The sequence below is a fragment of the Accipiter gentilis genome, chromosome Z (genome assembly GCF_929443795.1).
Source record: "Accipiter gentilis chromosome Z, bAccGen1.1, whole genome shotgun sequence".
Taxonomy (NCBI): domain Eukaryota; kingdom Metazoa; phylum Chordata; class Aves; order Accipitriformes; family Accipitridae; genus Astur; species Astur gentilis.
Genome location: NC_064919.1, coordinates 84,361,748 through 84,377,306, shown reverse-complemented (window position 1 = coordinate 84,377,306; position 15,559 = coordinate 84,361,748). Strand labels below are relative to the sequence as shown.

Here is a 15,559-nt window from a genome sequence, read left to right as displayed (position 1 = left end):
CCAGTAGGTCCTGCTCTGTGTTACAGAAAAAGTTAATTGTCATAATGAAATGACCTATGATTGCACCAACATTCTGTTAAACTCCTCTTACAACTCCTGTGGTGCTTTCACATCAGTTATTGCTGCAGCTCACAGTTAAAAAATGCATAGATTGTTCGATATGCCACACTTCACTGTGATTTCTATACTTTCCATTAGCTCTGAAACCTCTGTGTTAGTGTACTAGTGATGTGATTCATTAATTGCCCATAAAAGGCCAAACATATATTTTTTAGACTGACATCTATGCTTCCCTTTGCTTTCTAGAGCTTGCCAGATGGTATGTACTGAAGGACTTTGAGTAGGGTCCCGTCATTGATCCCCTCAAAATCACTGGAAAACTTTTCTACTTAGTAACAGTAGAATTATTATGTGCATGCTTGGTGTTACAGAATAGCAATTAATGCTGTCATGAGCTCACACGACTTGCATACAAGCTGCAGGCATCTCCACCAATTAAACGTTCCTTGACACAAAATAAATTCAAAATACAAGACAGCTCTGGAGTCTGGTGGGAAATGGTACCATGAGGGAGAGCAAGGCCAAGGTCGAGGCTTGTCTCTGCCAGCTGAGGATGAGTTAAGGTCATCGCGGTCAGCTTCCTTATCCGAGGGGACACGAACAACCTCCACTATCAAAAGTGAATTAGGATAATACTTTGTCCCAAGGGATAGTACTCAAGTCCTTATCCATACCTTGAGGGTGGAGTGTGAAATTCCCTAAGTTCAAGGAGGATGACCAAAGGAGGTTTGAACAGAGCTTCACTACTTCTGTGAGCAAAGGATGCTCACATAAAAAGAAGGATAATCAGAAAAGAACATTATTTCTGATGACAGTTGTTTTGAACACGCTTGGTGCTTTCATTATTTTCAGTTACTTCAGGGTACAGATTAATAATGAAAGTATTCAAAGAAAATTTGGAAAACACTGAACTCACACAAAATGAGATAAGAGAACAATATCTCATTAAACAGAGTACCTAAAAAAAATGTTACAACCTACCAGAGCTTGTGAATTTCCTAAACTTTGTTTCTAAGACTTCCCAAGGTCTTTTCTCAGAGGTGCTTTAACCCATCGGAGCAGACAAAGCTGGAGTAGTTACCAGGGTTGAAATAGAGAGATCCTAGCAAGAGCCTGACTTTACTCTGAGAAAGCAGATGAGGGTGCTGACCAAAGACTCCTCCCCACCCAGGAGGAGACTGGCGAGGAGCATGGTGCTCTGACGATGTACATGGTGAAAAAAAGAGATCAGAGGCAAGAAAACATGAAAACCTCACAGACGGAGTCCCCCATGCCCCCAGCCCCTTCCGATGACAGAAACCCAACATCCCCAACGGCTGCTCTCCCAGTCTTGCTCCATCATGCCTGCGAGGTGACGCCACGAAAGTTCAGCAGCGCTGGGTGGCGGTGGGAGGTAAATCTCAGAAAAGAGCTGGCGGGAGGGGAGATCAGTCCTGAGATACTGCAGCAGCAAGCACGAAACTTGACAGTTCACAGACGCTTCCAAGGGAGTCTTACCGCAGGCCTTTTACAAAAACGTGGTTAGAGTTGGAGACCAGTGGCTTACACATCACAGAGCCCGATAAAAACAGTGAGCGAAGATGTCAGCGCTTTTGCAAACTGTTGTCAAAAGCTGGGGCTGTGCATATGTTAAAGAGAGAAAGAGGAGAAAGAAAAAAACCCCATCACATTTGAGACCTTTGGAGCAGCTCTACTCCAGTAACATAAAGCAACAGCCGTGCAAACGGCAGTCACGAGTGGTCATCTTTGCGGTTGGATGGGTTGGTGCCACCAAGCCAACCCATCCTGCAAAGTTTCAGAAAGGAAGAACATGACAGGACACTAAGTTATCTCTCCCGCCTGACCATCGCTGCCTTCTCCATGGAACAAGATATAATTTCCACACGCAGGTTGCCGAGCCGTTGGGGAAGGTGGTGGCTCCTCTCTGAGGAGGAAAAAGATGAAAATCCGATGTTGCTGCAGAGGACCTTGTGGCTGTTGAGGCTGACTGCAATAATGGCAGCTGACCACTCGCAGCAGCGACTTGGAAAAGAAATTTTAAAACCAGGCTACAACCAACTCCTGGTCCCATAGGCACAGCATGAGAGGTCACAGAATGGAAAACACCCCTTGGTCTACAGCCCTTCATCTCCGATGCTCGGGGAGGAGAAGGTTGGCTCCCATCACCCCCTCGTCCATAACCCAGCCCCTGGGACTCCCTTCTCCGCAGGGACCCGGAGGGGGACACTCCATCTGCTTCGGGAGAAAAAAATCCCACCTGGGTGGGGAGTACTACTGTCCTGGTGCCTGGGGACACAATTAGGACCAAAGATGTTTCTGTTCATTTGGTGATACGCACAGCTTCAAAGTGTGAATCCCGCTTTTGTCCACGGGGCCCGTGGTACAGTCCATTTTTAACTTTTAAGGATATTCTGGGAAAAATAAAAAAAAAAGAAATAAAGAAAAAAGAACAGAACCAAAGCATGTTTTTCTCCATTACCATAAAGAGGGCTTGTGAATGCATGGTATTAGTATCCCAAAAGCTATTAAACTCCTTAGTGATGGGAAACAGATGGAAAATAAGACAAAAGAATTCACAACTCATGTTAGACTGAATTGAATTCCTTTAATTTCACACAATGAATAACATATGAATAGGATTAACTTTTTTTTTTCTTTTTTTTTTTTAGTTAAGTGCTCTATACTGTGCTAACCTGATTTGGTAGCGAAAAGACTGAGCTTTGTTTTAGAAAAAAATGTTTAAAAACCAACATCTAAGATCATGAAGGAGCATGACATTAAAGCATGCCAGATGTATCTAAGCCTCAAAGAACATCAAGTCCATATCCATTTTTAAATGTACAAAAATGCTTCATGAATAAAAACTGTTACAAAAAGAACATTTCAAACAATGTACAAGTTTTTTTTCTTGCCTCTATATTCAATAAAATACAAATACATTTTTTTGCTCTAAAATATGTTTACATACAATCAAAGTAGAACATGCAAATTACACTTTAAAAAAGGCTTTTAAAAACCACTTATGAATACAAACTAAAAATTAGCCAGCACGACTTATAGAACAATCTTGTGCCCCATTCGTTTGATTTTTTTTAATTTTTTTTTGAAATACAGTATATACATATTTAACACTTCATGTGCATTTATTATTTAAGAAATAGCTTAAAAAAATAAAGAAAAAGAAAAGTAAAACAAACCAACATGGGATTGAACTGCTTCCCCATGTTGTCCAATTGGCAGCTCTTTTCATGTTTTTACATTTTTTTTTCTTTTTCTTTTTTTTTCTACGTAGTGTTTTATACAACCTAGGCAGGCATCTTAAGGAGATCTCAAATATGTGTCCTTTGTTGAAATGTGCTTCTAATTATCTCAGAACTGCTGCACCCCAGTTTTTGGATGATATGGAAGGAAGAGGCATTGCAAGGGCATGATGTTTGTTTTCTCAATTCAGAAAACCATCTTGTTTTATTTTGGTTTTTTTTTTCTTTTCCTGTCTTTTTTTGTTGTTCTTTTTACTCTTCAGGATGCTACTTAAATGTGCTTAAGTGCAGTCCTGAATCAGGGCCTGTGAAAATAAGAGTTGGGGAAATCCTCGTGTATGGAACAGCGATTCCTGTTTATTCGTCGTATTGCTGTAGCGCTCAGAAGCCCCAGTGACGAACCAGCACCTCATTGTACCAGACGCTACCCAAAAAATGTAACAACACAAACAGAATATTCTACACGAATGGTCCAAAGCATTGCTGTCAAGTGGAGAGTCATGGGCCATGCTGTAGGATACCCTAGTAGCTGATGACTATTATCACTTTTTTTTTCTTTTTTTTTTTTTTTTTTTTTTTTTGACAGTTACCCAAAAACATGCAAGGTGCTTCACAGAAAATCTAATATTGAAGGGCTCAAGAAACTGGCAGTATGAAGCTCTTGGAGACACAAGTGGTTGTTTTTTATTCCTCTCTCCTCGCACGCTTTTCCCCATTCCTGGTTTTACGCTGGGTTGAGGAATATAAGACCCACGGAGAGGATGCAAACCCATGGCCTCATTTCATATGGCTCACAGCCATGTGATTTTGTTTTGCGTTTTTTATTGAAGCATGCTAAGATGTGTGTTAATCTGTGACACAGCGGAGGTGTTTGAAAGGTCTTTTTGGTCTTAATAAGCAAAAGGGCTTTCACCCCAGTTTTATACAGTTCTTGGAAATGTGTGGAGAGAATTTAGAGAGTTCCTCAGTAAATCTTCCTAGTGGTAGGGGAAAAAAAAAAAAAATCAAAAAGCTCATTACTAGAATATTGTTGGGTAATAAACTGCAGGAGTGGGATTTTAGCCTTAAGCCCTAAAACTAAATCCTTTATGATCTGCATGTAGTACATCGCCTTATAATATTATTCTGTCAGCAACTTGCTTATCATATTTATAGACTATGCAACATGCAGAACACAAATTCTGAGTGCCATCTAACAGTATTTTCAGCCTGCTTTCATACAAATTAACAAGCTAATCTTCCTGCCAGCCAGGACCGGCTGCACCGGGCTGTTGTTTGGACAAACAGCCAACGCTACCTGCTCTACCAGCACTGTCTTGCAACAAAAAACCAAACCTTGGGTGTCTGGATAGAGCCCATCCTATGCTGACAGCTTGCAGCTACCAAGTCTTGAATGCTACCCTTAGTTTCTCTAGGCCCAAAGGACCTCTTAATTTTTTTGCTCAGTGAGGGTATATGGGGTCGTCCCCTCTGAGTGGATGCTTTTCTTAAGCCCTCTGCCTCTAGCAGCGTTTTGGGTAGCACTTTTTGGAAAGAGAAGAGCATTTTTTTTTTTCCCCAAAGCTTAGAGGCATGGGAGGCAGCAGCCTTTCAGTGATTTTTCCCTGGGGTGGTTGCAGCCCAGTGCATCCAGAAAGGTCCAGCCCAAATCCAGCCCTTATGGGCACTCCGTAAGGTCTGACACTTCTTGAAGCCACGGTGGGTGTTCAAGTGACAGAATTTGGTCCTTTCAGACCTTTGCTCCACTCACTACCCAGTGAAATGTCCTTCAGTGCTAATGAAGAGATCACTGAAGATAAAACTAAGGATAAGTTGTTGTCTGGCTTAGTTTCAGCTTATAGGCTACCTGGAATACCAAACTTACAGTTTTTCTTGCTTTTTAAGCAACACTATCACCTACTTTCAGGCCCAAAGGAGAGAGAGAAAAAAAAAGATTTCTGAATCCACTAAACCTCAGTCCAATGCTTTTTAAGGAAGAAGGGAGGAGCTCGGGGAGGCTTAAGCATTTTTTTTTTTTTTCTTTCTGCAGGCCTACAACTTCAGTCAATAACACTGAGCTAATTCAAGAGAACTGAAAGGCAAAATTGGTTGTAACAGAATGAGCAACCGGCCAGTTTATTTCTAAGCTGCATTAATTGGAAAACAAAAAGCACAGATGAGTATGATGAATGATGCAAAACAAATTGGAAACAAAATTCTGTGATCCCTCTTATCAGTTTTAAGGAGATAGGATCTCAAGATTTGTTCCAGCCTTTAAAAATAAAATAAAAAAATCCCTTCTCCCAGCCCCCCAACCCAATCCAAACCCCAAATGCATTCGGTTTTAATAAGCTAAGGTGCTATCACAGAAGAAAAATCAGTCTCTAAAAATAATGAGCTGTATGTTTACAGTGTCCCTTTAACACCATAGTCTTGATATGATTTTTGTAAATAAATAACAGAATAGCAACACAATCATTTTTTTGTGGGGACTTTTTGTTAGGTTTGTTGTTTGTTTGTTTGTTTTTAGTGTCGTGCTATTTGAAGTTTCCTTGGCAATAAGCCAGTTCAAAGATTTCTCAAAAAAGGGAAAAGCAGTTGGCTTGTTAATCATTAAATAATTCCAATCCCCTCTCCCTTGCTGGAATTTTCCCTCCCCCCTCCCATTTTAATATCCATCTTGCCATGCCAGGTGTTGAGTGTACTGAAGGACTTTAAAAAGAAATGAAATAAAGTTGAAAGTACCTATTTCAAATTTCAACAACTGACCTCTTTTTTAAAAGCATTGTTACTGCAATGGAAGAGTTTCACGTTCAGTCTTTGTTTTAGTTAAACATTTTAATTGGGCTGTGGAAATGGAGCTTGGGTATTTTACCCAAGTTAAATCAATGGCTAACGTACAACTCGAATGAGAAATGTACAATTTGAACTGACCATTTAAAGAGACGATTTGTCACACACAGTTTGCATCCATGCAGACTGAGAGCTTTATAATTACATTATGTACAAAAAAAAAATTTTTTTTAGTTTATTAAGGCAACCACAACTTGGAGAACATGTCCAAAGTGGCATTAATACAATTGCAGTGGTGATACCCTTTGAACATTTTTATTTTTATTTTCAGATAAGAACACTTATTCCTTTTCTTTTTTAAGAAATAATTGCCAAGAAAGAACCTATTTTCCATAGGGTTTTTTTCTCTATTTTTTTAAAACAATCTACTTTATCTATTTTCTTTAAAAGAACATATCAAGGCATTGCTACCCAATGCAAATTATTCAGATCCTGGGTTTCCCATCAATTTCACTGGGAATTGCAGGTGGTAAGAACTGGTAGGTTTGGGCCCTGTCTTTTTACTCTATTTTTCTGTCCTATTTTTTTTTCTTTTATCTTTTTTATAATCTTTTTTTGGTGATTTTGTCCATGTTTATTATAATTCTATTCCCCAGAAGTGTCTTGCTGTTCTCTATTCACATGTACCGAGCATCAAAACAACTTGGTTGACGGATGACCCCTTTTTCACATGCCACTGAAAATGCCAAGTTGCTTCATAGAAATGTGCTATCATAACTGAATATCCATGTACACCTTATTTTAAATTCTGTGATATTCCGTTGTTCCTTGGGATAGCACTCGGAATGAGTGTGCACGCGTGTAAGGCTCTACTTTTCTATTGCCTATATTGCAGCTAGTTGTAACTAGGCAAGTAAATGAGAAAGAAATATATAGTTCTAGCAGGAGTCAGGCATTTTGGGTTATGCTGCCCCAAAGCCTGGTAGGTCTATAAAACTGGGAAAAAAAAAAATAAATTCAAACAGATTATAACCAAGATCACAGTTGAGAAACTTACACTATTTTTTTGTTGGGTTTTTTTTTGTTTCTTTTTTTTCTTTTTTACAGTGATTTCTACTATGGTATTGTTACTCTTAGTTTCACCTGGCCCGCCAAACAGAATCGGAGTCGAGCATGCAGCCCTAGTGACAATGTTCAGCTCTCTGCGAGGACGACCTCCCGCCTCCGGGTACGGTATGAGAACAGCAATGCTGAGATGCTGATTAGTTTTGGAAACTCTGCAAAGTAGATGCTCTCCCCAATTTTGACACACACCCCCCGCCCCCCTTACCCCCCCCCCCCAACCTTTCCCGCACCCTCTCCCCCTCTTTCCTGGGGGGGGCTGGGGCCAAAGCGATGAAGAGGAAGATGCGAACCCCGGCTGGCACAGCTCTACACGACGGGTTCCGGCCGCCGAAGGGACGAGTGAGTCTGGTGCTGCCGCGGGGGCGAAGCGGACCACGCGCCTCCAGTCCCTCAGTCCCGGTGTGCCCCACTACCGGCACCCGACGTCCGATGAGGTGCGTTGGCCTTAGGGAAGGCCTTCGCTTTCGCTCCCTCTGCCTTTCCGGTGCCTCTTCACTTTCACGTCCTCCTCTTCCTCCTGTGGGGACTTGCTTTTCCTTTTTCCGACCCGGGGGGTCCGGGGCGGAGGGAGAGGGGGTGGAGGGGGGGGAGGAGGGAGAGGAGGCGGCGGGGGTGGCGTCTCTCGAGCCATGTGTATAACAGCCTCGATGGTGGCCATGATTGTATCTTGAGTGGCTGCTTGCTCCAATATCAAAGGGTTGAGTGTCGGTCTCTGACCTCTTTTGCTGGGAAGGTCAATGCATTTTTCCAGAACGGGCATTTGGTCTCTGGAGTCTTCGTCGAAGGAAAGGGGTTGCTTCCGAGGACGCCCCCTCCGCTTCTTGACGAAGTTATTGCCTGTCTTTGATTGTCTCTGCAGCCGCTTGGCTTTCAGGATCTTGTTCACGTGATCCAGGTTCTTCTTTGTGGACAGGATCTTGGTATAGTTGCACATCTTGCGCACCTCGCACTGGATTGCTTCAATTTCACGGCGCTTGAACCTTTTTTTCAGTGGTGGGCTGGCTGTTGGGAGACAAGGAGAGAAACGGGGTAGGTCAAGCAACAGTGAATGGAAACTCTCCTTTGCCTGCTTTCAGCGTCACGAACTCTAGATGCTCACAAGCCCAGTAGGCTCAATATGACTATTGAAGAAGTGATGGCTGTGAGAAAGGGCTCTGCATAGAAAAACGACTTAAAAAAAAGCTAAAAGATCATTTATTACAGTTCCAGAAGAATTGCTGTTACCTCCATTTTTACAGTCCTAGATGAAAACACAACTTTGACTATTAAGCAGTCTTCAGAGATTTCTCTCCTTCTATCCTCTCTTCTAAAGGAGCAAAGCTTTTCTACAGCAATGTTTTACCGTGGGTTTGCTTCATTCTCATTTCTCAACCTCTAGTGGGAGGAAAGGAAGGGCTGCTTAGCATAGCTGTCGTGTTGGGCCACTCTAACTATTAAACTTTCTATACCCCAAACATATACTGCCGATGTCTTCATCCCGCCCTTTAATTCTTGCCAGGTAGTATGAAAAGGGTTTGTTACTGAAACCAGTGGGCACAGACAAGCTGTGTGATTCACTTCTCCTGTGGCAAACCCATTACCCCTGCCTGGCTTTCTTTACTATCATCTCCGCAGATACTAGCTGAAACTACTCAGTCATACAATTGACTTTAATGGCCCCTGAAGTAGGGTTACTCCTGGTTCAGATCACTTACTTTAGATCTGAATGAAGTCCAAAGTAGTTAAGTCTCTTGCCAAGGTCACGTTGTGAGTCATTGTCAGAGCTGGAAAGAGTACCCAGCATTTCTTGGCTCCTGGTCCTTTGCTTAGGACACGAGACCTTGCTAGTTTTTCTTAAATTGTCTCATTGTCCTTTACTGACCATGGCATCTGCTCAGAGTTCAGGATTTGCACACAGATTAAAAGTAACTACCCCTTTGCGGGAGAAACAGAATGTATTAATTCTGCTATTGCAATAACTGGTGCTCCCTTTCACTCCTGACATATCCGTTCTGCGCTGCTGGAAAAGAAATGATGGAGTACAGAATTTCTTTTCAGTAAAGAATAAAACATCCCGCTAAATTAACCTCAGCCCACATCTACTTGCAAACTTAATTTACACCTGACTGTCAAGCAGTCATTTGGGTTTGAAATCCTTGAAGTTTCCAGAGCAGCCAAGATTTCGAGAAAGGTTCATTTGGGGGTTATCACTCCCTTCATGGCTAACAGGCTAATCTTCTAGCAGTAGTTTAAATAAAGTTGCTATTGTAGCGTTTTCTGTAGATAACCAGGAGCCGTCAAGTGGTAGAATCTCCTCTTGCTCGCTATGGGCTGTGACAGATTCAGCATACAAACCTCACTCACTGGCCTCCCCTCTTGGAGGACATAAATTATTGGCTCTTATACCACCATGTTGCTTGGATTCAGCGAAGAGCTTGCGTAAACAAACCCAAGTTACAATGCAAGAAGTAGGAGTGAGTCATAAACAAAACACAGACATATGCTCTCTTATAAATAAAGACCTGGATGGCCAACTTCCCAAAGTCTGGTTTTCATTAATTACAAAACAAAATACATTTTCCATATGTAACCCACTCCCCACACCAAAAAGAAAAATAAAACCCACTTGTAGTTTGTGATTCACAGAGGACAAAAGAAAACAAGAATGCAGTCATTTTGGTACCAAAGAAAAAGGAAATGAAATAGCTAAGTTGCTCAGGAGAAGCTAATTAGTTGCACAAAATTCCTCTCAAGTAGGTCACCCCTAAAAAGTGTGGATGCAAGAGCCCTAAGGACAAGTGGCAGTGAGCTATTTCTCAGCCATCTGATCAAAAAAAGGTTAAATCTCTGTCACACGAAATGATTACTCTCATCTGGCCTCACTGGTGATTGACATATATAGCCCCAAAATTTCCAGCCCTAAGCATTTGACTCTGAGTCCCTCCCAGGTCCTGAGAGCAGCTTCAGGTCAAAAGATTTAAGAAATCAAACACTTGGCACACTCATATTTGGTGTCCACATTTTGCCTTTTATTGCTATTGTCAGGGCACATTTTCAAGACTTTTTTTTTTTTAAATTCCCATATTGAAAATTCCCATATAGAAGATGCAATTTATTATTTTTTTCCAGAAAGTAAAGCTGAAAATTTTCAGTTGATGATGGAAAACTTGAAGATGGGAAATTTAGCAGAAATACAGGAAAAATTGCAAGGTTCATGGTGAAATCAGGAGATTTGGCATTGCTCTCAACTTTCATTGGAAAGAAAGTAAGCCAAAGGACAGGAAACAAATTTGAAATGAAGCATTAGCCAAGTATCTGCAAAGATTTTATGTGTTTACTGAAATTTATCTGTAGTCGTTTTTTTCTGCAGGTTAGTATTACCACCCCATCGCAGTCAATGGAGATCTGGTCTGTATAGTTGGTAGAGGATGACCTCCATTTCTAAAATGGGAACTCAATGCAATTGAAGGTGACCATGGACATCTTCTGACACCCTGATACTGGGTAAGGAAGGGGCAGGTCTCCTGTCCATCCTGCCAAATCGAACGGGTGCCTTCAGCACCCAAGAGATCCAGGTCACCCAGGCTGAGTGTCCTAAGTGGAGCCTGATGGTGAGTAGACAGTGCCTGAGTGGAGCAAAGGTAGGCATCTGCTTTCTGCCAAACTGCCTAGTTCTCCAAAATTAACTGATATGCAGACAATTGTCGGTAGATACCTACACTTACATGTAAATCGATGAGCTGTACACCACTCTTGGTGTCTTCCGTCACGTCATTTAGATATTTTTTTTCCCTCCTAAAACTTTGTAAGTTGACAGTCCGTTTCCTTTTAGACTGAAACTCATTTTCTCATTTAGAAAAAAACCACTTCTGTGCTGTTGTATGCTGGCTTACTGCACTAATTTTTCTTGTATAAATGCTTTGGGGTGTTTATGACTTTCTCAGGAAGCTTGTTAGAAGCTACTAATAACGCTTTTTCTTTTCTTCCTAGCAAGCCTCTGAACTTGCAAGCTCCAGAAAGTATTTGAATTGTGCTACATAGTCTGCCAATAGTCAGAATGCATGTACTGAATAAGTAATATGCTTTCAAGTCAGGCTTTTTAAAGGAGATATTAGGAAACCCAATATTATTTTGCCTATTAAGAGTCAGGGACATCTGATTCTACATTTGGTGTAGGGAGACTATGCGGAAAAGAGTCTGATGGGTCTGCAGGGGGAAGATTTGATGAGGTGTGCATATGACAAAATATCAGGCAGATCTGCCAAAATAAACCACTATTAAAGTGAGAGCCATTAGGTGTTATCAACTCATCTGGAAGCTCTTGGTGAGCAATCTTTGATATAAAATAGTTTCCTATATTGCCATGTGATATACTGCTCTGTTGAAAACCAAAGCTGAGTACTAATCTTTTCCAGTTTATCCAGACAGACCCTGCCCAACCCTGGACCCAAGTTGGTCTGTGTTGTTTTTAGGCTTTGCTGTTCTCTACCTGCACATACTTTGCTGTTTGCACGTGGAAATCTTGCACTGGGAGGAAGACCTTCGTCTTACTCTATCTGGTGGAATTCGTCTAGAAGGGGTTGAAGAGGAGGCGGGGCATAGTAACACTACGTCTGCACGCAGGCATAGGAAAAAGGGAATATGCTCCTACAGAGGTGATACAATGTGGTGGCAACCTCCAGGTGCTGGGGATGCATGGGGGGACGCCTTTTTGCCTGGGCACAGTTATGTCCTTACACCTCCCCAGGCTGTATGGCCACGTGCCACCTCCGTGAAAGCCTGAAGCTATTTGGCAAAACCTAGCCCAAAGTGAAGAGAAACTAGAAACACTTGACACAGCACAGGCACTTGTACTTTTCCTTCATCCTTTTCCCACTCTCCAAGCAAACTCACCTAGCTGCCCCAAACAAGCAAGAACCAACATTAGCCTTAAAACACAGCTTTACACATTTAAAACAAGGCACATAGAGGCCCGGTGTTTCTCCCCTCCCCGGGGTACACAGATGCAGTGAGGCTCTGTCTCACAAAGACAAATTGAAATGGCCGCAGGCCATGCTGGGAAGTCATGCAGGATTGGTATGACGCTGGAAATAGCTTCTGAGGCAAAGAGAGAAATCTCTACCAAAAATATACATTTCCAAGGGTAGCTTAGAGCAGGCTGGAGGACCCACTCCAGCACAGCAGTACTGAACAAGGAGGTAAGCCCAGGTAGATCAGACTCCTTGGAAGTTCTCCATCGGTCCCCTAACTTTATCCTGAATGGCTTTGTTATGTCTGCAGCTCTAAAATCCTTCTTACTGCCTGTCATTCTCCATCCCTTCAGAGTTGCCCCAGGCCACTTGCAAGAACATGGCACAGAGAAGACTGTTTGCTCAACAGCTGGGCTCAGTTTGTCGACTTGGTTTGACTGGAGGAATTTTCAAAGAGCTCCCTATTAATTACAGGAAACCCATAGCACTGTCCTGTTTTCCCATTAACACAGTTTCTTTCAGTTTTCAACTAAATTATTTCAACATCTGGGCTACAGATAAACCAACAATTTAATTAGACTTCTGAAAATGGAAAGAATGAACTATGCAGTCAAGCATACACTTTCATCTTGAAACTGATCATAAAATATTTGTGTGCTTTCATTCTCCGCTGCATTAAAAATCTGTCCTCAGTTTATATATAGGAAAGTATTAAAGGCTAAACAGAGAATCCTGATTTTTTAATATAAAAATTTATCTTTACAGGGGCTACTTTACAGAATGGAACCCTTGTTTTCACTATTTATTCAGGAAATGAGAGGAAAATCAAAAGGAGTGCACTGAAACAGCACTTTCAATTGAATAATTAAATATGTAATCATTCCATAACTCAGTAATACAAATGCATTTTTTGTGAATGTGGAATCAAAGGTTTGACAAGACTATGAAACTCCTAATGGCTGCATGTAGGGTAATGTACTGTGGGTTCCCCATTCACTGGAAATTAAGACACAATGCAAGATTAACTTCTCTATCCATGCCCAAGAAAAGGCATGATGATGCCTGAATGACTTGGCTCAATTTCTGACTGTATAAAGTTATTACCTTTCTGATCGGATTCAAAATAGAAGCACAAAATATAAGTTGATTGAAAAACATGTTATTCTGACTTATTTACTCTGATATATTTTAAATCACTGTTCATTGCCCCAGACAATTTCGCATTTGCAAGACAGAATATTATGCTAAAATCACTGAAGTATGCAGAAAGAAATCTCAGCTGCTCCTTAGCTATTCACTGTGTATTCGGCATGTTCATGCTACAGGGATAGGAACGTTCAAATAAATGAACAACGGGGCTGAGAAAGGAACCCAAGAGTCTTGCTTCAGAGTCCCCCGCTAGACCATACGGGCTGGTGCTACTTGTGTCCTCATTATTGCACAAGTAGTGGTATGTGAATAAAATAGATTTGATATGCCAAGATATGATCATGATAAGAATGTGTTAGAAAAATTACAGCCTGATTATCACATCAGATATGCACGTTTGCAGCTACTTCTGCAATCAGGAAGAACAGTACTAGCACATATTGTTCAGTGCAGTGCCAGAAGGAAGAAGATGGGGAAGAAATAGAGGGGATGGAGGGAAACATTACCTGCTTCAGATGCTGCTGATGAAGGTAGGAGAGATAATACTGGAGTCGGCATTGCAACACTGTCAACAGCTGCTGGTTTCCTTCTGGTCATCATGTTACAGGCAGAACTTTCCATTTTACCATGAAGTGAAGTCTGGTCTGCTTTTAAGTGGGGACCTGCAATTCCTGGGGAAGGAAACAACATTTGGATGAACATTGATAAAGTAACATGTCTGGGGAATATCTGGAAAACAGTAGTCAGTTGCTGTCCCTGCTACCCTGATATAATTCCATATTTCCCTGTGTATGTTCCTGTAATACGCTCTTGATACTAGCAAGGATCAACATTGTTATTTGTTTTTGATAATTTTGCTTAAGGTTGTACCATTGCTGATCTCTATAAACAGTGGGAAACCAACATAATAATTCCAAATTACTACTTCTTCTTCTCCAAGCAAACACACACCCTGATACATGTATAAAGACAGACATGCTTCATATCTCTATTTAGTGGGATTGTCTATTTGTCATTCCCTGGGTAGTTTATTCTCCACAGATACTTATGTGCTTCTCTTCTATAATGACCAGACTCAGTGGGTGTTTCATGTGAGTATGGAGCAGGCAACAGGAAGAGCCACAATATGCAATTCCCTATTTAAAGCACATTACACTTTTTTTTTAGGAATTCCCTTCCTCATGAAAATTTACCTTACAACTCATCAAAGAGATGCCTGTTTAAAAAAGCACTTTGTCATACATTTTTCTACCTAAGGATTACAAGGCAGAATAAATGAGTGGTAGAAATATAACAAAGAAATCAAATATTCCAGAAAATAAAAGTTATGCACTCAGGGCTCGTAGATTCCTACTTTAAAATGTTTCTCAAACTCTCTTATGATTTGAACCCATTTTGTTTGCTTGTAAATGTGTCAAATTTAAACTGCTAGGATTGAAATTTTATGTATTAGATCTCTACTTAATACACCTGAATGTGTATCCACCCATTCATATGTAACATTTGTATGAGTTCGTGTGTGTGTGTACACATATTGCATATATATCTATAAGATTATGAATTTACCAAGTGGAAAGGCAGCTAAAATGCCTCAGTCACTTTTTACAATAAGACTTGGATTTTTTTTTGGCCATTTTAGAAAACTCCTAGCAGTTGCTGTTTTGTAAAAATCCAGTACCCCTGCTCTCATGAGACTGGAGCAAAAGTCTGCTAGGTTGAGGACTTTGTGTTGTGTCTTTGCCAGCTTATGAAAATCTCTCCCAGACTCTGTGATGCTGGGCTTCAACATAGCCAGGACAGCCATTCATTTTTCAAAGGCAATCCTCCACAAATTCCTTCTCTCAGCTCTCCCAGCCTTTCCTTATAGGAGAGATGCTCCAGACCCTTAATCATCTTTGTGGCCTTTCCTTGGACTGTCTCCCATATGTCCATGTCTCTATTGTACTGAGGAGCCCAGAATTGAACACAGTGTTCCACATGTGGCCTCACCAGTGCTGAATCAAGGGGAAGGATCACCTCCCTTGATACAGTGGCAACACTTCTCCTAATGTAGCCCAGGAAGCTGTTGGCCTTTTTTGCTGCAAGGGCACGTTGCTGGATCATGGTCACCTTGGTGTCCACCAGGACTCCCAGGGCCTTTTCTGCCGAGCTGCTTTGCAGCTGGTCAGCCCCCAACAGGTACTGGTATGTGGGGTTATTCCTCTCCAGGTGCAGGACTTTGCACTTGCCCTTGTTGAACTTCAT

General features: G+C 41.5%; 1 protein-coding gene across 1 annotated transcript in view; it reads right to left on the bottom strand.

Annotated features, from left to right (window-relative positions):
- Positions 1–7,471: 7,471 nt before the first annotated feature.
- Positions 7,472–15,559, bottom strand: part of SETBP1 (SET binding protein 1) — a 259,420-nt gene continuing 251,332 nt past the window's right edge. The window contains exons 7-8 of the mRNA XM_049795705.1: positions 13,822–13,986; positions 7,472–8,219 (exon numbers count right to left, since the gene is read on the bottom strand). Of these exons, the coding sequence (XP_049651662.1) occupies positions 7,663–8,219; positions 13,822–13,986 (722 nt within the window). The 3' untranslated portion in view covers positions 7,472–7,662. The remainder of the gene's footprint in view (positions 8,220–13,821; positions 13,987–15,559) is intronic.